This window comes from Pleurodeles waltl, chromosome 9, assembly GCF_031143425.1.
Source record: "Pleurodeles waltl isolate 20211129_DDA chromosome 9, aPleWal1.hap1.20221129, whole genome shotgun sequence".
NCBI classification, from domain to species: domain Eukaryota; kingdom Metazoa; phylum Chordata; class Amphibia; order Caudata; family Salamandridae; genus Pleurodeles; species Pleurodeles waltl.
The window spans coordinates 650,896,696-650,921,924 of NC_090448.1; the positions used below are offsets into that span (position 1 = coordinate 650,896,696).

Consider the following 25,229-nt stretch of genomic DNA (forward strand, 5'->3'; position numbering starts at 1 on the left):
CTGATGTCCCAGGGCCATCTATGGGCTCTGAGCAAGCAGTTGCTCTGGTTGGGTAGTTCAAGGATTCTCTAGGGCATGGGACAACTTTCACATGGGGAAGGGCCTCAAAACACATTCAGAAGCCCCAATAAATTATTGTCAAGTCAGATACTTGCTTTTATGTAAAAATGTAGTATTTATATACGAACACAAAGTGAAACACAGGACACCACAGATAACATACACGGTCCTTGTAAGGCCAGCACTCGAGCATTGTTCAGGTAAGATACCAAGTATGCTTCCTTGTCTAAGGGTGGTGAATATTTCCCCATTTACCCGAGGCAACACTTAGGCTTGGCCCTGCTAGTGAGTACAAGACTTAGAAGTTCCACAACAGCTTTTACAAAGTTAAAGTGCTTCAGGGTCATAGCACTTCAGTCAGAGCAAGTTCCCCCAGAGCCCCAGTGGCCTGGCATTCAGTCTTACCCACTCTCGTTGGAGTGGTGGTTTGGAACGTCCAGATGAGCGTCAGCGGTGAGTAGAAGTCTGGTTGCTGCAGGTGAGATTGCGGTTATCCAGAACTCTCCTCCATTCATGAGGGCAGTCTTCCTCAGTCTGAACGCAGGTCTCGGATGGTTCTGAGTTTGGATGGTTGACTCGATGCTCTGCTTCCATAGGTCGCAACACGCTGCTCTTCACTATTGCATGCTACTCGTGGGTCCTCTCTTTTCACTGTGGCCCAGACCTGGAATACCGTGACTGCAAACAGTGACACACAGGGGACAGCCCCTCCAGGCCATAGTACGACACAGGATTAAGCCCTTGTTGTGTCACAGCAATGCACCCATTCCCCCAGCACAGCAATGGTGGGGGAATGGGTCAGGAACAACGCACATAAGGTGACAGCCCTTTCAGGTCTTAAAACTGCATAGGGCGATGACCATCTTTTTGCCACAGTGATGCACCAGGGTAACGCCCCATAATTTTTATCGTGGCTCCCACCAAGCAAATGGGAGTGTTGAACAATGGCACATGGGTGGAGTGCTTGAATGGTGCAGCAGTTCCGTTGTGGACTGAAATATAACACTCGACTTCAGGTATCCACTCGAGAAGATCCCGACTGGACCTCACTCTCTCCAAGCACTCTCCTCCTCACAGCATCCTCTGATGCTGGTGCTCCAGGCTCACAGGTGAGTATTCTTGATTCTTCTGAGTGGTGATTCCCCACCCAGCAGGGACACTAGCAGATCTTTTGTCCCCAGTCCTGCTCTTTTGTTTTGCTTTGTTGCTTCCTTTGTCCACAAAGCAGTCTGTCACAGCAGGAGAAACACCAATCTTGATGATTCCAAAAAGCATGCAATGGGAGTGACTAGAGGATCAAACCTGGATGTCGGCCTCACTGATATATCTCTACCAAAAGGTTACAAAGATCCTCAGCCCTACTCTTATGGTTCTCTTTACAGCCCCATTCCCTCCCTGAGATGTGCCCAGGCCCCACTCACCAGTGACCTTTCCAAAATCAAAGTACCCTTTTGAAATGCACAGGTAAGCCTGGCTCTCCTTTCCTCCAGTCTGTGCCTCATCCAGCTCTCACGAATGTAGAAATCCACAAAATTGTCTGAAGGGATCATTCAACCTCTGCATACCTTACTCGATACCCTGGGCTTCCAATATGAAATCCACAGGCCTCTGTGTATTGTACCACTAAAAGGCGCATATACAGACTCAGCGCTACATGCCAACACCATGTAGGTCAACAACGAATTGCGCATACAGGAGTGGAATTTTACGAGTGGACCAGTAGACCACACTCCAATGACACAGGTATAAAGGACTGTTGACACTTATCATTACTAAAACACAAGCTTCTGATACTTAACTCTTTGGTAAGGACAAGAGCCATTTCCCACATTTTAGCGTAGTGCTTTGTGTGCCACACCGGTCCAATAAGACTGCAATCCACAAAACAGGCCTTGGAATGACCCATGTTCGCCTATGACTAGGGATTCAGATATAATTGCAGCAGGGGCACACAGGGAAGGGGTGCACGCCTGTCAGCATGTAAGGGACTTTTCTGCTCAAAAGGAGAGATGAATCGGGATCAATCCTCTCCTTGACGGAGTCACTGAGAAACACTAACAAAGAAGAAAAAGGGAGAGTATGGTGCCAAGCAGGAGGAGTGAATTTTTCAGGAGGAAGCAAGTGGGCCTGCTGGTTAAATACAGACTTTGAGCTTTTAGGGGAAGCTGTGGGATGTCATCTAACACTGGACATATTAGAGGTTATCTTGGTAACACATTTTCAGAATGGAGACAATGGGAATGAGGGAGGTAGCATTGTATAGTTATATAATGCATTCTCTAATATATAGACTAGCAATGATTGGGTACAACTCTCTGGTACAAAATGAATAAAAGAACATAGCTGAATAAAATGCATTCCAGTACGGGAATGCAAGGTTGTTCAAGCCTAATATTTGATTGGAATAAATACTTCTGGGGAGACGTATCAATGGGAAACGAGGCGGCAGAGGACCCTATCAGAGTAGGCAAAGGATGAGGAAAGACCTGTCATAGCGGGGAATGTAGCTGAAAAAAAGGGCAAAACTAAGGGATTTTTTCACTATAGGGTGCAGAGAAATTGAGCTCTGAGGGACATTCTTTCAGGGTATTACACTATAGAAACACTGTCACAAGGTATGAGGAATAGAGAAACCGGGAAATATGGGAGTTTTCTTCAGCTAAAACTTTAGAGTTTGGAGATGGGGGTGAGCCTAAGGTGCTGTATGGTCAGCTGTCATAATTGTATACTGCTATGTGGGATATGGGTGGAATTAAGGACTGCAAAAAGGTTACCAGAAGGTAAGAGTAATCCCAGTTTCCAACGGCCTGAGTTTACCAAGGAGTGAGGTAAAGAACTTTGGCATCTAGGAGTTTCAAATGAGAAAGGAATCAGGAGTAAGCATGCTCTCCAATCCAATGTGAAACATTTTGAAAATGCGAGACTGGAATGGAAGAAGCATCAGTGGGGAAGATGGGATACAAACACCACCTGCAGATTTACTGATAAAAGTAGTAGAATGGACATGGAGTAGATACTGTAGGGAAAGTGAAAGAATATCAAGTGGGGTATGTTGAGTTCTACTTATTAGAAAAGCAGGTCTTGTAGCTGACACCTACAAAACAACATTGACTTTAAAAAGTTCAAGGGCGCATGGAAGGGCCAAAGAAATAACAGCTTCCGATGGAGACACAGTCTTGTCTTGTAGGGAGGTTGTAAGGGGATAGGGTGCACAAAGAAGTCAGTATGCATATGTATGACAGCTTGAACAGAGTAAAAGGCAAGCACAGGGAGTGGTTCTGGGTCTAACTAGGAGAGTATTTCGAAGTCTATTAAACCAAGGGTACTAAAAGATTCTACAACATGATAGGCAAGAAAGTGAGTCTATCACAAGATATCTGACGTGCGCAGCATATGGGATAAGAGTGGCAGGTAGACCCAGGGCCGTCTTTAGGACTGGTGGTGCCCTGTGAGACAGTTTATTGTGGCGCCCTCCCACCCCATGACCTCCTCCTCGGTTTCACTCACTGCCACCGGCAAATGAGTCCCTCATCTCTCCATTGCTTCACTTTTACATACATTCATGTGTTTTAAAGCACTGGTAAAGACTGGCTTTACTAATCCACTCAGCTAGCCATATATAATATAGGGGCATATTTAAGAGCCCCCAGCGCCATTCTAACGCTACCTTAGCGTTTTTTTTGTTTTTTTTTACACTAATGTGGCATTAGAATCCCGAAGGAGCTGTGCCATATGTGCAAAATAATGTAGTGCATTCATTGCGCCAAGTTGGATCCCTCTGCGCTACATAATGCCTGCACCAGGCATAATGTATGCAAAGATGGTATTCCCCCATTGGGGGGGGGGGGGGGAGGGGGGGAATGGAACAAAGAAATCTGACAGATTTCTTTGCGTCATTTTTTTCTGGCACTTTTAACGCCTGCTTAAAGCAGGCGATAAAAGGAGGTGTCTGTTGGTTACAATGGGATTCTGGGTGCTTTGCAGGATTAGCATCAACATTTTACACTAATCCTACAAAGCGCCAGACTAGCGTCAAAAAGTCTGACACTAGTCCCCTAGCTTCTGCCATGTCGCGCCATATTTTAAATACAGCGTACACATGGTGGCGTTAGGGGAGCGCTAAGGGGCGCAAGAAAAGTGGTGCAGCACTGTGTGCAGTGCCACTTTTTTCAAGTATGCCCCATAGGGGCTTACTTAAGAGCCTCTAGTGTCATTCCAACACATTAGTGTAATATTTTTTAAGCTACTGTGGCGTTAGGAGGCCAAAAACGCTGTGCCATATTTACAAATTGGCGCAATGCATGCGTTGCGCCACTTTGTAACCCTTTGCGCCACGTTATGCCTGCGCCAGTCATAATGTATGCAGAGGGGGCATCCCCCCGTTAGGGGGACCAAAGAAATGGCGCAAAGAAATCTGACAGATTTCTTTGCATCATTTTTTTCCGCTCACATTAGGCATTAAAAGAAAGCTTCCATTGGTTACAATGGGCCTCTGGGTGCTTTGCGTCAACATTTTTGATGCTAATCTTGCAATGCGCCGGACTAGCATATACAATTCTGAAGCTAGTCCTCTAACTACCGCCATGGTGTGCCATATTTCAAATATGACGCACACATGGTGGTGTGGGGGGGGGGGGGGGGGGTGCTAAGGGGCCAAAGAAAAGTGGCAGAGCACTGTGTGTCTCTGGGTGCTTTTGCAAGATTAGCATGAAACTTTTTTGATGCTAATCCTGCAAAGCGCCAGACTAGTGTGAAAAATTCTGACACTAGTCCCCTAACCTTAAATATGCCCCATAGTTCTGTTTTTTGCAGCAGGCATATTAACCCTCTATGCTACTTTATGTTGAGTCAAAGCTGCCACTAGGCAAAACTCCGATCTCTCTCTTTAGCAGGAACATTAATCACAAGAGGTATCTTGGCATTTTAATTGTTTCTTGAAAGCTAAACGCACAAAGAACTTTTCAGCAGGTGCTTTTAAATCGCATGTTTCGTAAGAAATTGCTAAACACAGCGCTCCCCCGAGTTCAGCGTCAGGTGTGGTCGCACCGCTCGCACCGTCCAAAAGCCGGCCCTGGATAGACCACCAGCACTCGTAGAGAGCCTTGCAGTACAGAAGCTGCAAGTGCCATTGGGGTGTTATTGAATTTCAGAGCTTTGAATAGTTTAACAAACCTTTAAGGCAACTAGATGCATATGTTTGGAACCATTTTTTTTTTAATTTAAGTCTCTTCTCATGATATCCAGACAGCTGTCAAAAACGCCTACCAGTAACAAGGGGTGGGGATACTAATTATGCGAGTTGACTTGTGAGATGACATGTATGCCACTGGATGCCAGAAAACGATAGAGGAGTTCAAGGTGCATAATTAACAATTGTACTTACCGGACCACTTGGAAAGCAGCACATTTTTGTAAAAAAAAAATGTTATGTAGATCAGCACAACAGTGTACATGCACATCGACGCAAGAGAGGATATTGTGGTTAAAGTTCAAGCTGAATTGGCTATGGATGTGGCACTCTGATATTATACATGAGAGAGAAAACAGCAAAGTTCTTAGCTGCGTTAAAACTGAGAGTTAAAGATAAACTCAGGAAGGCTAACGGGGATCCTTGGAGTGATATCTGGGGAGGTATTTTCGGAGAACAATGTTATATATGGTACAGTGGGTTAAAAGTTTCCCACTGCTATTTGCTGTGACTTGAAGGCAATGAATTAGAATCTCAGCAGCGCCATTGAAGTTCCATATAAAAATACCCTATTAATAATATTCATATATGGGGTGTAAATCTCAAGACACAAGCTTATGGCGATAAGAACGGGGGAGTTGCACTTTTTTTTTATTTTAAAAGAGCGTTTTGTACACTACTACGTCTGAATACAAAAGCGCCAGTTCATCCATTAAGTGCAGGTACTCACTTTGTACTGAAATCTCCCTCTTCACCAGTGGCCCAGTCACCCGTGTCTTGGCCTCCGTATCAGAGAGCAGGGGCGACAGCTCAGTCATATCGCTGATTGGTGAGGGACTGCGGCTTCGGCTCCTGCGTGCCTGGCAGTATTTTGAGGGGTCACACTGCATTCGTTTGTGCTCAATGAACGACAAGATGTGACGGAGTGGAAAGGTGCATCGGCACTGCCCACAGGTCAAGAGGTCGCTTTGCCCAGGGAAGGGGCCTGCTTTCTCCCACATGGCTGCTGTGACTGCTTCCATCTCGCTCCCGTCTTCTGAAAAACAAAATATAAGAAGAGTATTCAGTTTGAATCTTTAGTGAAAAATGGCACTTGCAATCACTTGCTCTCTACGGTATGACTACTCCTCTTCTCATACTAACTTAAGAGAGGGGCAACTGGCTGGTCGTTCTTGCCTTTCAACACCGCCCCCCCCCCCCCCCATGCCCCCTCTCCCCCCACTCCTAATGAGCCAAATCTAGGATTCCCAGGGTGAAGTGGCCTGTTACATGGCCGACTGCCCCAGTGCTACTCGCCTTCCAGAGAAGCAGCCCTCTGGGAAGCCACCCCAGGTATGCACCAAGCGACAGGAGGTGCAGCTCGCTTTATGTGCATGAGGACGTGCAGAGAAAGAGTGAAAGAGAATAAGCGTGAGACATATAAATGGACGAACTTCAGAAAGATGTGTGGAGAAAAAAAACGTGGGTGTCTTCATAAAACAGCAAAGGAAAATAGAGTGAAGTGAAAAATTGGAGAACATCGGTGTTGACAAGCTTTGTTAAAGCCAATACGTCCTTGTTTTTGCAGTGTATGTGTCTGTTATTGAGAGATCAATCTGGATGCACTGAAAGAAAACACTGATAGGGGCACAGGCACAGGTGCTAACACTCTCCCGTTACACAGGCCACGCCTGTTAGGTTCCTGAGGCCACATCCATCTTTTTCATCCCACTTTTAGCAATTAATTTATGCGATATCAGACTTCCCTCTAATTCCAATATGGTGACAAATATAGGGTAGACACCGAATTTACACACCTCGGTGTTTAACTTTCACATCATTATTGTTAGGTCTAATTAGGTCAATGACTGTAAAAGAAAGGCTACAATGCCCAGATTGCATTGTTATACGAAAACTGAAGACCATGTCCTTGAACACAAGGAGCAAGTCAGCCACCCCTCACGAAAAGGACACTACCGGCATTAGTATCATCAAAATATGAAATAGATCTCCCTTTTGAGGCACAAAGTAGCTCATGACGCCACCTGCCTTTGGTTTCCCTGGCATACCCTCCTGCAGCAGGCTCTACTAAAAAGACCTCGGCTCCCATGTTCTCATTGCCTCGAACCAAGTATATTATAAATACTGCTGATCTGAACGCCATGTTTATAATCTTTTTTGGAGGATAGGCCTGCTCTCATCTTTCATACTATTTTTCAGCACAGACTACGCTTAGAGTAAAGAAGAAATATGGATGTTACTGCGATAACAAAAATGCTGTGTATTATTCGGTATATGTAAGTGTGTGTGTGTTAATAAATATATACATATACACGTATTAGTGAAGTATTTGCACAATAAAGCAAAAAATAAACTACAAATCCAATAAATACTCTGTGGCTAAATAATCTTTAGGCTCGATCTTCAGTTCTCATGAAATGTGGAGCACTGATGGCGTTGTTTAAGCTCAGGGCCTTTTTCGATAGCTCTCTGTGACAACAGTCTCTATGCTTCCTCATACATTGACTGACTTCAGGAATCACAAGTTTATTATGCTATTCGCTTATGCACTCCGAAACTCCTCACACTGTTCATCCATGTGTCATTAACTTCTTACACCGTGGGCCAAAAGGTAACAAGCTCATCACACTTCACAATCAATAGAAGAAGGCCTCCTCTCTTCCAGGTACTGAACCCACCCAAAAACTGTAGGTGCCACAGATAGGCTGGCCTGAAAAATACACAAATGGCAGTAGGGACCAACAAATGTGTGCCTTTCCCACTGGAAACGAGCCAGATCCTGACAGCCTATGAGCATCGGACAGTAGCCGTATGGAGATGGCTGTGGTGCCGTATGGAGATGGCTGTGGTGCTATATATGTCCCGTTTAAGTAAGAACCGGACTCCTCTGGGAATCATCTGCACAGCCTTGTCCTTTCAGTCCCCATGTTTTTTGCCTAATTATCGTCTAAAATATGGTGGCAGGGAAAAACCAGAGTACGCAGCTTTGCCTCCTCTCAAATTGCACTCTGCTTTGTGTCCATCTTTACCTTTTTAATTTCTAAGGCGTTTTCGAGTCTGTCTAGTCTAGGGCTGAAAGACATGGAATGAGCTTACCAACGTCTTTTCAGAAGATTAGCAGATGCACTGGCTTAACTCCCCGAACTCCGCTACTACCTGAGATTTACTTTGCCAAGTTTCAAAGCACGATGAGAAATGTCCTTAAAATAAGATGGACCACACATAACACCGCCCCATGGGTGCCGACATGAGCTTGCAGCTGTGTTGTACACCTGTGGGAACAGCGTCTGGCCGCTTCTCCCTGGGCGGGAGTTCCCGGCTCTGCACGACAAGGTGCTGCCTCGCCATCACCAACGGCCGCTTGGAGTCTGGCCACACCACTTCTGCTGTGAAGCCCACAAGCCTGAGAACAAGGGAGCAGCTGGCGCAGGTGGGGCTAGGTGTGGGCCTGCTCGCGCATTCTTGGCAGCCGGCCACCAGAATGGCCTTTAGGCGTTCGACGCACTCATCATAACAAGATGGATCGAGATGATAAACCTTCCAGAACAAACACCCTGTGTCTCGGGGCTGGGAGGGAGGGCAGTGGCACACAGCTGCATTTCTATCGCTCAGACAAAAGAGTGTTCTGGTCCGGCCCGGTGGAACCGCCCACTCAGCGCCCAGCTGCCACATGCTGCCAACAAATTGGAGGGAAGCAAGGCTACCTGAACCCAGGTGAACCGCCCAACGCAAAGGCCGAAACAAAGCTGCACATTTTCGTTCGGAGGCTTCAAGAAGACTCTTTCCAGGTCCAGGGGCCGTGCTCAGAGATCACATGTAAGAGACAAAGGCAACTGACCCCCTATGCACGGAGCACAGGCGAACTAGACAATCTAGTTTCCAGCCCCAACAGAGAGATGAATCGCACAAGTGCATGGCATGACCAGGCCCAATAGCAGCTTTCATAGACCCCGGATAGGGAAATGAGGGTACCGGTGAGAAGAAGTCTGTACCATTCCATGGTTGGGTGCTGCAGCAACAATAACACCCATTGCAGAGAGTGGGAGTTCAATGAGAATTTAAGATGGACAGTACCTGTGCATGAAGCCTGCCTCGTATCCAAAGGTGCACTGAGTGGGGGCTGGGCCAAGCCAAAGAAATGATCACACTTAAATAAATAAAAACATAGTGGTCTATTCTCGACAAGATGTGATGCTTCCAGTTCTGTTAGAATACAAGGTGTCACCCAAGTTCACAAACGCTGATCATATGTGTGTGTGTATATATATTACACACACACACACACACACACACACATACACACACACATATTGCCAATGTGCCAATGTTGCAGTGATATTATCAATAATGTCATAGAAGATGTCATGACGGTAGTAATATGTGGGGGTAATTAGTACTGCATGGCAAGGGCACAAGCTATAGTTACCTTAGGGCGCGAATTATAGTTTCTTGAGAGGAGTATAACTAGAACTGCTTAATTTCTATGGTTTTGTGCGTGTAAAATCTGAACTTAACTTTCTACGTTTTTTTTTTACTTCTATTTCCTAACAATAACGTCCCTGTAACCTTTTTTTTTTTTTTTTTTCAGTTAATTTCTAGGTCCTTAACGTAAAGTAATATTTAATTACCATATGTTAATCCAACTAACGCTGTGCATAGGCTTCAGATGTGCATCGCTGGGGGTTGGCCCCACAGCCTGGCTTGCAGTCAGTCCCTGTGGCCAACACCTCAAAGGCAGCAAACCATGCGTCTGGCACATATTGGGGAGGGGGGGTATAGGGTACACATGACCCCCTTCCTGGGCCGATTTTATCCCCAGCGACCCCACCCCTGGGGCCCAGTATTTTATTATTTATTTATTTTTTAACATGGCTCTCACCAGTGCCGTTGTTGTCCCCAGAGTCCCCATCGCCCAGGACACCCTGGGGCACAGCAGCGGCTGGTCCCAGGGGATAGGGTCACCAGGATCATAAATAGCTCAAAGGAGGGGTTGGGGGGAGGGAATGGCCCTCCCTTCCCATTCTTATTGCGCAACTGGGCCAGGGAGGGGTGGTCGGGCGGTCCCCTTCCCCTTTTTAATATTGGCTAGGCTCCGGTTAATGGGGTCCCTGGGGCTGAAAAAGGCCTTGGGTGGGTGGGGTGGTCGGGAAGTCCCCTCCCCCTTTTTAATATTGGCTAGGCCCCGGTTAATGGGGGTCCTTGGGACACTCGCCCTGGACCTGGGCCACTCAGGAGGCTAAAAAACAGACCCTTTTGGGATTCCATATATTTTTTTAAAAATTCAAAGATTTTGCTGTGGATCCTCTCTGAATTTGTGGCAAATTAAAAAAAAAGTTTTTGGCCATAGGAGGGGTCCCTGTGGGACAACCAGGTCTTGGTGGTCAGGGTATTCCTACACTGCCCCCTTGGGTTTTTTTTTCCTCCATTTTTCTTCGGACTCAGGCAAGTCTCAGGTCCCACAATGACTCCCACCACTTGCTTGTTGAAGTGGTGGCACCCAATCAGATCACACCGTGAGATCGGTCGGATCTGCGGACCCTCGAGGTTTCAATGTATAGATACTTTTTAATTACTTAAACTATTGAACTGATTAACACCAAATTACAAAAATCACTCTTTCTGGATCAAGATCTAGCTCAGTGGTTCTCAATCTGTGGTCTGGGGACCACTGGATGTCCACGAAGCCCCCTAAGAGGGTTCGTGACTTCTTAGAAAATTAAGTAACGTTAACACATTAGACCCCCAGTTTTCAGTGGGGAGTCCCCAGATTCCAATATTGATTCAGTGGGGGTTCCAGTAATGCTAAAGCTGAGGTCCACAGAAGTCAAAAGGTTGGGGACCACTGATCTAGCTTTCTGTCAGATTTGGTATAATTCCATTCCGCCATTTAGGCCGTAGTTGTGCGTGAAATTCATATAGGAAATCGCATTGGGGAAAAACACGTTTTGGGACACCCCTCCTTTTTCTCGGCTCCCGCTTGGCGAATCACCCTGAAACGTTCCAAACAGCAGCTGAAATGAGTGACAAACTAGCTGTGAAAAATTCGTGAAGATTCATCAAACATCGCCAACGTTGTTAAGCAAAACAAAAAAAAACACTGTTCCTATAAATACTAGGTCATAACTATAAATACCTACTAGAGCATAACTATAACTACCTTTGGCTCTGCCCAAATGTTGGTTTTCTTGAGTATGGATTCTGATTAGACAGAACTAGTGTGCTTCCACTGAGAGAGTGCTTGCATTGCACTTTATGGCTTGTGAGAAAACTTATTTTCATCACAGCATGGCTGGGTTGGTTATGACAGTAAGCCTTTGATCACGGGTTAACAGCCTGACGTATATATTGTCAAAGGCCAGCAGGCCTGACATTTATTGTGAAGAGCATATGTTAAAGCCATATTATGGGTCAACTGTCATTACACTATGTTAAGTTACAGGGAAAGCGATTATCGAAGTAGGTAAGGAGTTTGGTGTTGGTCACTGTGAGATAGACTCCCAGGCAGGAAAATTTGAATTTTGAGAATCACTGTTATGTCGATTTAGGCAGAGCTATATTTTTGTTTTGCCAACATAAACTCTGGGCATATTTATAACTTTATGTCTGCTGAAACAGAGGCTTGAGTACAGATTTTGATAGGGCATGGGTTGTATACTTCAGCTGAAACAAGTGCCTTGTGGTAGAGGTTATGCTCGATTCAGGAAGGCTGAGTTGGTTATGATGACACTCACTGATCAAAGCTCCACGATTGATCTATTTACTATCAAATGTTACAGAGACAGGGGGTATGACTTATGTATTGAGAAAAGCATGTTAAAGTCAGTAGCTCTTTAAGGGTAGAATGTTATTACATTATGTTAAAACCAGTAGACACGTATATTGTTACAGGAAATTTCACTTGTTACAGTAGAAGTCAAGGATTATGTTATTGATTATCCTCTTTGACAAACCCTGGTGGTAGTAAATCAGCAGACTGATAAGCCTTCGTACGCCCTCTTAGGACAGGTTGCATATTTTATTTTCAACTGTAATATTTTGTAAGTACTTGCAATTTAATGACTTTATTCCTGATGGCTGCCTTATGGGAAAGCTCATAGTTAGGATGACTAGACAATAGCAGAGGCTGCGGACCCAAATGGTTTATTGGGATAAGCTATATTAGATGTCATAGGTCTGATCTATTAATTATGAACATTTATAACAAAAGTACTAGGCCAGACACATTTATTGTTAAAAAGCATATGTTAAAGCCAGCAGGCCTTTAAGGATAAATTGCCAATACACTGTGTCAAATCCTGTAGGTTAAGTATAGTGTTACATGGATTCTCACAGATTACTGTAACAGTTAAAGGGTCTGTTGTTGGTAACCTTTCTGACACAACTCTGTGGAGTGTTGCAGAGGGTAGATTTCAAGTGAAAGTTTATTAGGCCTGATAAGGAGGGTTTGTATATTGTTTTGCCTGCTGTAATTTGGTACTTATTTATAATTGTATCACTCTGTTAGGTTATAGGAAAGCTTAATCGTCATATAGAAAGCCTGCAATGGTTATGGAGATGATCCAAAAATAAGGGATATAGACCCAACTGGTTCATTATGGAAAGTATTGTCTGTTACCATATGTTTATTGTGGAAAATTACAACAAAGACAGTGAGCCTTATTTATTTATTATGAAAATCACATGTTAAGGAAAGAAACTTTAAGAAAGGAATGGTATTACAGTGTGTGAAAGTCTCCATAAAGGCATCTATTTTGGTACATGGAATCTCACAGATTACTGTAGTAAACATTGTTTTTTGTATTGGTAATTTCCTTAGACAAGCCCTAGAAGTAGAAGATGTGCATATTAATAATCCTTACTAGGCTCTCTTAGGTGAGCCTGGCAGATGTAGTTCTATACCATACTCATGTAGTGATTTAAAAACAAAACCTCTAAAAATGTACGTACACAGAGGGTCTTGGTGTCAGCCCTCTTCTGCCAGTTCAAGTGTCATTCACATTCTGTACTGTTTCTTGACATGACACAGCATGGGGTAATGAGTTTGATTATTTATGCCACTGGCACTGTTGCCCTGTGAGTGAAGGCATTTTGCCAGATCACATATGCACATCCACCTGACAATGAATGGATTTCGGTGTCTCAGCTGGTGACAAGTCCTTTAGCTTTCAATTTTTTCCTTTTAAACGGTTCCCTTTCATCTTCTTTAAAACAAATGAAGGGAAAAAGAAAACAACACCATACAACCCTCCAGAAAGTTACACCGGAAAACTTGCTTGCCACTTAGGTGAACTGAAGAGTGACCCTTCCTCTATTTCTAAACTGGGCAGCCATTTTGGAATAGTATTATCCATGTATATCATTGTCTTACTGTTCTAAGATGGCCAACATATTTGAAACACTATTCTGGTCATCTTCAATTAGTACAACAGTAATGCACTATAGTCTTCAACATTTTAAAATGGCTATAAGAATGCAATGCTTACTGGGCGGCAACCTAGGATTAGCATTGTACATAATGTATCACAGTTTTTATCTCTGCAAGATGGCCAAAAAAGTGCTTCTAAACAAAGCAGCTATATTGAAACTTTAGAACAACAACACAATATGTGCAATACTACTACAAGATGGCCACCCATTGCAACATTTAATTTAATTTTTGTATTGCAAGCTGATGCTTCCTGAATTCAGGTGGTGGCATGTTTCCTTTTTTGTACTTTTGTTTTAATTCATTGGTTATATGCTTGTTGAGTGTGTGTATGTTTACTGTGAATTGGTAAACGGACGAAAGTATGAATGGTCAGTTGGTGAATAAATGGATGTATGAGTGCAAGGATGAGTGACAAATTACATATATAATGACTTACTGAGTGCTTAAATTAATCAAAGACTAAAGAAACACTTTCAGTTACAAACAGACCTTGCCAGTGCTCGTTATTCACTTGCGTATGTTCTTTTTCATCCAACTCTCGTATTTGCACACTTTGTTTTACAGTACAGATAGCCAGCTCACAAAATAAGGTCACAGCCCCTTGCCGCCCAAAGAATCTTTAAAAACAGCTAATCATCCATAAAGTCATCACAGGTGGCATCCCTGCTCCTCCAACTGAAAAGCTCACTATCTCATCAGGTTCTTGTCGTACTTGTTGCTAGTTAGTGATCAGACAGCGGCTAAGCTTCAGATGTCCGCAGTAATTTGAATACATTTAAAGGGTAGTGGTTCTTAAAATCGGGGCCTGCAGTGAAAGGGGCTGTGAGGTTGGAGCAGCCTCTTCTGCTAGTAGATCAAACAAAGATCCCCAGAGTGTGCAGATGTTGATGAGTCTGCTTTAAGTTGGCGAGAAGCAACCCGAGAACCTTTTCAACCTATTTTAGGGCATTCTGTGTAAAGGGGCCATGAATATTTACCTTCCTTCCGAGTGAGGGGGTGGGAGGGATACGAGCAGCAGACAGCAGCGGGTGCCACAAATATCAACTGGAGGGGGAAATACATTTAAAAAACGACTTACTGTTCGTCGATGCCGCCACCGTCCTCTACTGCCACCTTGCTCGTCCTCCTTTCCTGTGCTGGTGTCCTAGCAAGCGCTGGGACACCACAACAGGCATCTCAGCAATCCTGGCGCTGCTTTCATGCTAAAGCTAGCATGAAAGCAGTGTCAGTATTGGTCTGAGTAGCTCGGACTGCTGCTCAGACACAAGCCTGGGGCTTGTGCAGTTTCTCCAGTCCAGCTGTGTACACAGCCGGACTGGAGAAACCCAAGTGCGCATGTGTGTTTGGACAGACATCTTAGGCCGTTCAAACACACATGTACACTTAGTGCTCTCTCTCTCTTCATCCCCCCCTCCTGAGGCCCAGTCCCTCCCTTCACATGGTGGCTGAGCCACCAGCCCAAAAATAAAACGATATTCAAGTATTGTTTTATTTTTTTGCTGTTGGCTCTTAGCGAGTGGGTAACTCTCCTCTGCCATTGCGGAGGAGCTGCCCCTGGCAGCAGAAACCGATATGACCGCACTACCACGGACCCTTGTTGCTTAGTATTTGAGTGCTACAATTTACTTCACATGCACATCGCTATTAGTACGCAATGGCATAAGGAGACTCACATATCACCAGCCACCGACTGCATGTGGCATTGCTTTATGTTGCATAAGGACCAATGAGAGTGGGACATGAATACTGACAGAGCAATGTGGGAGTCCCACTCTGCGAATACACATGGAGCTGGTAAATCTGAAGTGTAGGATATTAACCTACCTACTCCAGGATAAACAAATCCTCTGGCATCATCAGTGGCACTTCAACAGATCACAGATTGAAGATTAGCCACTCGACAGAGGCCATCTACTGAGCACTAACCTCACCACTTTGAACCTGCATATTCTGACTTTTGTTTTTATTCTTTAACTCAGGTGTCTCAAACCGGTTGATCGCGAGCTACCAGTAGCTCCCAGACCTCTTCAGAGTAGTTCACAACCTGGAGTTCATTTATAAATGAACACAAGATCACATTTTTCCTTTTTAAAGTTAAGGAAAGGCTGTGTTAAATTTTACATTAATATCACCAGGCTGTAGATAGCAGGGCATGATAAGGAGCAGTGCTGGAGTCTGATTTATGTCCCAGGTCACACTGGTGAAGAATTGAAGCACTAAGGTCTTAAATAAAAGTCACTGTCAACTCACTATTGGAAGTGAGAACAAAATATTGTTTCTCAATGCTTTTAAATTGGAGAAAATGAAAAGTTACCTTATATTTAAAATACATTTTCCTTTCATTTTCTCAAATTATTTTTCAAAGTGTTGCATTTACAAACAACACGACTCTTGCTCCCAGTGGCCATTAGAACACTATAGAATATTTATAAGTGAAAAATACAATCATTTTTTTAAATGGGAGAAATTTAAAGTACTGAAAAATGTTCCACATGATGAACATTTTTGCACTTTTACTTTTTCCCATTAAAAAGCATAGTTGTATGTTTGTGTTATACTTGTAACTGTGCCACATCTGTGGAAAGCTATTCCCTGCACCACAAGTACATAAGACACCTGCTCACAGTTACCCATACACACATATATCCCATTCAAAAGCACACATGTTCATACATCCCCAAAGACCACGCTCTCACTGACACACGTGGCAGCCCTGTCATAGTGCCCCTAGTCAAAGTATTTATTCAAACCATAACATCTGGCTCTATCAACATTAGGCTTATGGTCAAGGAAGTTTGCCATGTGGGTGTCTGGTAATAACATGCAAGTTGTTTAGCCTTCAGTAGCTCACAATGATTTTCATTGATCAGATGTAGCTCCTGCTACAGAACATTTTGGAGACCCCTGCTTTAAATGGATTGAAACACACAATGAGACCTCAGAGGTAGCCTGGGCAGTGTTTGTGCAAGCATAAGAAACAAAAGAGCTCAATTTAAAAGAGAAATCAGGACTCTCTTGAGTTTTACAGGCATTGGTTGCTGCAAAGGAGACAAGGAAAGCATTACTTCCATAGCGGACAGACACCCTCTCCCCGCACACCTGCCTGGGTGTGGTGGAAAAAAATTGCTGGTGAGACAGCAAGGAAGATTCTCACATTGGACTTGTTTGTGTCCATGGGCAGGGACACACCTTCACAGGCTCGGCCGTCAAGTCCTCAACCGTCAGACAGCAGGGCCTGCCAAAGGTGTGCTCAGGCACGCCACCGCAGGACCAGCCCAGGCGGAAAGCAGGTGTTGCAGATCAGAACTGGACGCTCGCCAGGGGACTGGGCTCAATACCTGGAGTCGTAAACAGGCAGCAATGGGAAAGCCTGTACTTGTGCCAGAACCCCATGGGCTCTCCAGGGATCATCTGTCACCAAGCCCTGCCAAACTGCACTTAGCCCACAGAGCAGAATGTGAAAGGGACGCCCTACCTTTGGGAGATGTACTGGGCAGTGAGGTGGATTCTTTGTAGTGGGGTAAAAGACAGTCAGAGGACTATGGTATGGTCATCTTGGGTTTACAAATGCAACTCATTTGCAGGAGGATTTAGAAATGTGAAAACAGCATTTAAGCCACTTACATTATGGTATAAAGTGAGATCACCAGGTGTGACAGGAAGAGCAATAATATGGCCTAAAAGTGTCTTGTGCTTCCCTGGTGAAGAGGTTCTATTCTGCCTTGGCGCTGGATAAATCCGTCAGGCTGAACCACTGTGATGCCAGTGTTTCAGGCCCTCTGCCATCTTTGAAGAAGTTCAAATTCTGTGACATAGGCTAATCTGTTATGTCCGTCCATGCTTTCCACTGCACAGCTTCAGTTGGGCCATGCCGTGGTTCAAGTGCTAAAACTAAAGATTCGAACATGTTACTGGTGAAGGGCCGGATATGGTTCAGACATGCTAATGCGATGGCTGCAACCAAATCTGCTGGAACAGGCACGGTTAGAAAAGGCAGTGTACAAAGCATCAAAGTGCAGAATTCGCACAGTATGATGCTTCCACATTCTGGACAGAATCTGGAACCCGCGTGCTGTCGGGTATGTGTTTGATATGCTTTGTTGGTGGCATCTAACTCCTGGAGTTTAACAGTAAGCAAAACTATTAGCTTTTCACATCAAATCAAGGACGTTACTACACCAAAAACGCTGACGAACAAAATCATATACAGACAGAACAAAGTAAAAACGCCAAAGATCATTTGGACACAACTTTAAACTTGCAGGCTTCCACACACAAAAAAATAAAAAAAATACCCAGAGCTTAATAAACACTAGACAAATGCAGACGGAGTGACCACATGCTTGAACTGGAGACTGGGTAACACAGACCAACCACTATCCTCCAAAGACAGAATTTGCCATTGACGTGGTGTCCTGAGAGTAGACAGAGTCACCTTCTCCCGCAACACAAGTTCTAACGCCATTCGTTAAGGAAACCCAAACAATAAAAAACGATATGCTTTATACTGGGGGAGTATCGCACTATTACTATGCGGGTCACCAGAGAGACATGTGCTTCGAACGTGGGCTTCAAAATTGTGGAAAATGAAAGGACAGCTACTGTAGAGTCAATAGCATTTTACCTATAAGACATTTTCTTTGGTATAACATGTTCAGCAAGCCAAAGAAATACCTTGTTTTGTATAATTATGTATACGATTCGAAACAGTTGTAGGTCAACCCACAGTATCATATCACCAACTAATATCTGGGACAATCAAAAGTCCATAAGGTATACCACTGACAATACCAAAGAAACGCAAGACAGCCTAAGTGTGCCACACCTAAACCAGCTAACTGCTCTTATCACAGGGACCCAGCAACAACGTTTAGCTTTTTATGACCTATAACCAGAGCCACTGGAATTATGCAGCAGGGAAGTACAAAATTATGCTGCAGGGTTCACTAAATTATGCAGCAAAAAAAGGCAAATTAAGCTGCATAATGATTCACATTTTTAATGGTATTTCTTCAGTAATTTGTCACTTTTACACATGGTAATATTAGTTGGGAAAATATTTCACCTCATTAGTACCAATTGAACAACTAAATGCCAATAAGCAACTGAAACTTGACCAGTTAACCTTTGCAAACTGCGTCAACTGCACATGAACATGTCACTATATTTGCAGTAACTTTCGATTTGAGCTAGAAACGTGTTTTTTGTTCAAATCTGCAGATTATACAGAAGATAATGGATTATGTGGCAAATGTGCCAAATCCATAATTATGGAAAAAAGGCTGCAGCCACAGAATCACATAATTTCAGTGGCCCTGCCCGTAACAGCTCCAGACCAAACCTACTGAATACTGGATAATATTACCCACCACAGGCATGACACAGCTCAAATAAAACCCTTTATCACTATCACTGTCAACAGCACTTCCAATAACATTTATGTCCAAATATCTGCACAAATTATGACGCAGACAATTCACATCTCTGCCACACTTAGTGTGGCCCTACAGCTCTCCTAATCAAGTGCAAAAATATATCTTTCTCCATGCTCAGCTTCTGCCTTGTATCTCTGCCTGCTTCTTATTCCCATATACCTTGGTTACTGTACCCAACGCAGTCTTTTGTCAGTTCCTCTATCAGTTTACTACTAGCTTGCCTGGATGCACATCTCTTCTCCATTTGTGTAACCATATTTTGAAAGGACAAGGAACGCTTTCAGCGTGTAGATGCTGAAATCAAAACTTTGACAGGAAATAATTAATTATACTCAAAATCGTGAGGCTGGGGTGACCTGGACATCTTATGTCCTGCTCCTGTGCAATGTCCTCTTCCACTGGTTTATGTATCAATTTCCTAGGCCCAGCATCTATACCACACTCCATTCTTCCCATAAACGTAACTATCTCCTCCAGTCTCTAGTACCCTTTCTTTCCCCAGACCATTTAACCTTTTTTCCTCCACTATTAATGTAGCCGCCGACTTTTCCAGGAAGACGTACACACTTTGTTCTCCTTTTCCCAATATCCCTATTCCTACTATTATGGTTTCTGTATCTCTTACCGCATACCACAGAACCCTTCCACATTCATTGCACGGCTCACCATATAGACGTCAAATTGTTACATTGTTTACAGGCAACAGCATTACGGATGCTAGGACTTGATGACATATATTTAGCAGGGAATTTAACTATAAAGCCCCAGCATGGCTACTACTGTGGCCATGGCTAGCTGAAACTCCCCACGAGAGGATCCATTTAACGGCTGTGTCATTTATGATTCTTCTTGTACTGGAACCTCGTGTGTTCCTATCTCAGTTACTGCACCAATCTTGCTTCTGCCCAGTAGCTGCCCCGGATACCAATTCTCAAGCATAGTCATTTAAGTTCATGCTAATAACGGAGGGAGTGAAACTACAAGTAAAAGAATGTAAAGTGATGTTGATTAAAGAGTCAAGACGTGGTGAAGGGCTGTTCTGTGACACATGATTATTTCGACTTCCTCCATCGCCACCCAACCACTCTGTCACCTAAGTACCTCTTCTCCTCATTGTCTAGCCCAGAGGCGCAACTCTTCTCTGTGCAGCAACCCCTATACACCTCAACCGTGTGTCCATGTATCCCCGTCTTCTTTCCTACTAGGGCACTGTGTCTCTCGTCCTCCTCTGTATACTCCTCTCTCTCTCTCCTCCAGTGCGTGGACCTCCTCTTTCATTTACCTCCTTCCTGCTCCCCTTTACAAGGGTCAATGACTCAAAATAGTTTACCCCTGCTCCTCTACAGCCCTGCTCCTTCCTGGTCTTGTCTCTCGTCCCCGATCTCAACCGCCAGAAGCACTAGCTCCTCCTCTTTCCACCTCCTCCAGGGTGCCTCCTCCCCCCGTCCCTGCCCCGGCCCTAGCTCCAGACACGGACACATGGCCAAGGTCCCCCTCCCGTGGCTGCTCAGAATATTAGATAAGGAACCAGTTTCCCACTCACGAACAGAGCATCCAACTGGCCGCTTTCCCGGAAGGTCCATCCGGTTTCACAGGAGGCACATGGCGGGTGCCTGAACACACCAGCGTGTTATTACCGCTGCACGAGCACAGCCACCAAGGGCTTACGCTGCTGCACGCACTAAGCAGGACTACGCACGACGTGCGTCTTATATAAAACCTGGCGCACGCCAAGCGGTGACACCGTGGTAAACACACCGCATATGCTTGCAACTAATGTACGGACACCATGCAGAGATAAAGGCGTATTCCCAAAAAACGCACTCACACAAAAGTACGACCATTTACATGTGGAACAAGTTGACCTACTACTAGTACCGGAACACAAGCCATATTCAGTGTCACATATTACACATTGTGTGTTTATATCCTTGATCACAGACTTTACAGTGGTACCGGTGCGAATTAGTACTTCCTTTTTATTAGTATTGTGCAAACCTTGTGGTAAGGCAGGTCCATGCGTACCTTTTATATGGTACTGAATACATGACACAGTATATTCCAAGTGCACACACTGTTTACGTCGTGGGACACACTCACGCCATGTGGTGAATGACAGTGCCTGATACAATATACACTCAAAAGCACAGTCTATTAACGCAGAGTGTGTACTGAGATGGACTCCGGCCATGTGGTGAAACGGGTGTAGATACACCGTGTTTACATTACTACATGCAAACCAAGAACAACACTGCTGCTCTCCTAACTTGTACACAGATCTAAGAGATATAATAAACTGTATATAGAGCTAAGGGAAAGGGCAGAAGTATAGAGGTTATCTTCCCCCCAGATTGGCCCATTCACATACACCTCTGCTGTCTTGACTCGGGGCAATATTTTGGGCTGAGCAGCTTTTAGGGGCAAGGCTGACGCAGACTGTTGTTTTAGGCACGCGTAAAAGAGCTCAGGTATAGGTTAGCATTTCATCAACATCTAAAGAATCCTTCGTAAACCTTCTTAATTGATTAAAGGAACTCATGGGGTCTCTCTTGAATTGTTATTAAAGGTAATATACACCTTATTTGGGAATGGAAGGCCTTAAGGGTGACAGCCACGTTCGCCCTCGGGATATTTTTATCATTTGGACAAATAAACACTAAAAGATTGAAACAGACAAAAATCACACAGTTCGTTAGTGCTGCAGCACACACACTAGGTGGTGAGCATGTTTACATGTTATATAGGCACTCCAGTGAAGAAACAGGTGTGAACATGTGATATTACGTATGACGACGTTAAAAGCACTGTGTGTTCATTTCAATGTATGGTTTCCCTGCAGGGGTGTAAACGCAGTTGTATTTGTGGCACTCCGTTTTGTCTGTATATAACAGCCCAGACAGAGGATAACATCCCACGCAGTGGATGAGAACACAGAATGTGTTCACAGGAATCATAATATTAACAACCATTGTATGAATCCGTGTTTGCATGATGTCTGTGTGTCTGTATACAATACTATTTCCAGTGTGTATTTGTCTCTGTACCATTGCCTGGTGTGTATTTAATGGTTTATACATTTACATACAGTGCATGTGTGAATACTTGCATCTGTGCAAATTGTCAATACTTGTCAACAATACTTGTCAACAAACACCATCAGGTGAGTGACATGCATATTGCGTGTTCATAACATTGTGTCACGGGCGTGTCAACGGTTTTATCACTGCCTGTGTACCACACTGACACAGATGTGCACCTTGTGTTTGTATGCCTTTCAACACACGATCCAATGACACATCGACAGCAACAGTCTTCTTCTCAGTCTTTATCGGTATACCTTTCTAAACGGGGCAGAAGTCCTTAACTGCACCCACTGGAACACCATTGTGTCTAAGAAGTGCCATCATTTCTGCACCTCTTTCCAGTAACTAGGACCCACCTTTCTGACCTCAAAAAGTCCATGCGTCTTTACTGCATCACACGAGAGCTCTTCCACAAAGAATAATTTAAACCTCATCTTGACTGATCAGCGTGCGATATAGCACCTGGGATCATCCCATATGCATCACAATTTACCAAGACACTGGTGATCGGAACCAGATCACTCCGTATGGAGGGCCCATTCAGAACATCAGTCGGTAACTAACAGCCGTCATTCTACCTCCAATGTTTCACTTTTCGCTGACCAGCTCTGATTAGGCTTACTCCCCTCTGAAATCAGATCTGAAAAAAATATTTTTGAACCCCTCTTCGGACAACTCTTCCAAGTACATGTACGTAAAGAACCTCTCCCCCATGAACTGCAAACCTGCTCTCCTTCCGATCTCGATAGCTCTCGCGTTATATTAAGACTTGCAGTTCATAATCAACAGTGCAGCAAGCACTTTAATCACCATTTATGCTTGAGCACAATATGTCTCCCACAAAGAAAAAGCGAACACAATACTATACATCACTCAACAGCTTAGAGATTTCTCCACAAAGAATACGCGCAGCAGAAGCGATACAGAACGGCAAGAACCCGCTTTTGGAGGACGCGTGTCAGGCACTGTACGATCACCGAAGTAAGGTCAGTCAGCAGGCGCTGTTTCACTTCACGTCACACTCGACCTAAATCAGGCACTGATGTAGCTTACTTCATACATCTGTATAAATAAACTTTAGATATTTTGAAAGCTTGCTTTGTATAAAGGGCAAATTAGAAATCCAGAGGCACATCACTTCATTCCACATTGAGGACACGATACAGCGATCTCTCTGCACACAGGGCACGTGTCAGGTGCTGGTCACCCTGGAAGCCTTGTGGGAATTCAGTAGTAGGTATCGCTGCACTGACAGCATATCAGCTACATAAAGGACACAGAAGAGTTGGGAAACACATCACATTACCCAAGAGAAAGAACTTAAAGTTACCCCTCAATCCCTTCCCTACGTTGTCTGTCGTGCCCCTTCACAATGTCCGGTCTGTCCACGCCCCCTCTATAACACCACCAATCTACTAACCCGTGAGGGAGCTGCGGTGCTGCGGGTTGCTGCCTTGCTTCCTCCGGGACATGCTGGTCTTCCCTGCGTCCAGTCCGGATACCAACAGCACCTTCTTTCTCTGTCTGCCACAACCGCCAGGTTCAAGGTAGCACCAGGGCGAGGGCGGGCTCCGGGCGTGGTTGCGGATAAGAAGGCGGAGCATTGAATGAAGAAGCTGAATTCGCAGCAAAACGAGGCGTGGCCTTTCATGGTAATAGGCGGGCTTGAGAAGCGCGCTCCGAGAAAGATTGTAAAAGGGCGGGGCCTCTCGATCGCACTCCCCTGAACGCTCTTATTTCACGTGCGGCTTTAAAAAGAGGCGGGGCCGGGAAGAGCGAGGATTTGCTGCGCACGAGGCAGCGCTGTGAGGAGGGGTGGAGTCGAAGGGAGTGTTCACGTAAAGGAGGTGTGGCCTACGTTCAGGTTCAAGGGCACAACGGTGCTCTACATCAGAGGAAAGACCTGGCGGCGGGGCGTGGCCTACTAAGTGTAAGAGTTGGGGCGATCCACTAGGTGAACGTCACATCTAGGGAGGTCCGTAAAGGAGAAGGCGGGATTTGTAGTGCGCTGGTCAGTGCGGGGGGAGCACGAGAAACGGCAGTCGGGAAATAAAGGTGGTTTTCTGGTGGTCAAGTTACCGTTCCGCTCGTGCCAGTCTCTACTTTAGTGATAAGATCCTTGTGGGTCCTGTGCTGGTCACCCGTCTGTCATTACCTATCCTTTGTGACCTGTACGCGAAGGGAGCGGGAGAGAAGGGGAAAATGGGCTCGAGGAGACCCCGGGAGAAAGGAGGGTGCGGTTTCCCAGTGTGTGGGCCCTTATTTGGGTGCAGGCCGGATAGGAGACCTTTTACTTTAGGAACCTTAGTGGCAGCGCGGCGGAAAAATGAAGCTGTCCTCCAGGGAAACGGTGATAAAATTGCGAGGTTTATTTTCTTCTTTTAAAAGTCAAGGAAACGGAAAGAGCCATGGCTACAGTTGATACCTGATGAGAGGTTGAGAACAACTGCCTCCCACTAGGAAAACAAAAGAAAACATTCCAAAAGAATTGGAACATGATCGCATCAGAAAGAGAACTTTCCTATCCAATCATTCAAACAAACATTGAAGACGTACACTACATCACCTCCCTTTCTTTAACACATTTTTTATCTAAGATCATAGTCTAACAGTTTAACAGGCAACTTGGAAACCCTTTTGGTAGAAACAGAACCCTGCGACAGACGACAAGAAGAGCTGTCAACATTGACGTGTTACTAGAAATGTCCTCTGGTACTACAGGAGATTCAGGACCCAAAACATCGGGAAACTTATTTGACATAGGCACAGTACACAGTTCACTACCCCCTTGTTTCTCTTTTTCGAAAATTATGGAATCCTGCTTAGGAATAACACGTTTTATTATAAATTTCCTTCTGAGCATCGGAAATGTGTACCAACCTACTCTTATTCCACCAACCTTTACCAGACAGTAGAACAGCACTATTGGAGGCCCGTTCAATCCTAAAAGGAGAGGAAAACTGAGACATCCCTTTGCAAAACTTGTAAGGTTTTTTGATGAGTACCCATTGACCCCCAATAAAATGTTTCCCATG

General features: G+C 44.6%; 1 protein-coding gene across 4 annotated transcripts in view; it reads right to left on the minus strand.

Annotated features, from left to right (window-relative positions):
* ZNF296 (zinc finger protein 296) overlaps nt 1-23,759 on the minus strand; it is a 72,814-nt gene extending 49,055 nt beyond the window's left edge. Inside the window, exons 1-2 of one of the 4 annotated variants that reach the window (XM_069207700.1) lie at nt 23,615-23,759; nt 5,979-6,284 (exon numbers count right to left, since the gene is read on the minus strand). In XM_069207700.1, the coding sequence (XP_069063801.1) occupies nt 5,979-6,284; nt 23,615-23,666 (358 nt within the window). In that variant the 5' untranslated portion in view covers nt 23,667-23,759. Of the gene's footprint in view, nt 1-5,978; nt 6,285-20,212; nt 20,297-20,441; nt 20,474-20,654; nt 20,770-23,614 lie in introns of those variants that run through there. The other 3 variants (XM_069207701.1, XM_069207703.1, XM_069207702.1) reach the window with 3 other exon arrangements.
* Between the last annotated feature and the right edge of the window lie 1,470 nt (nt 23,760-25,229).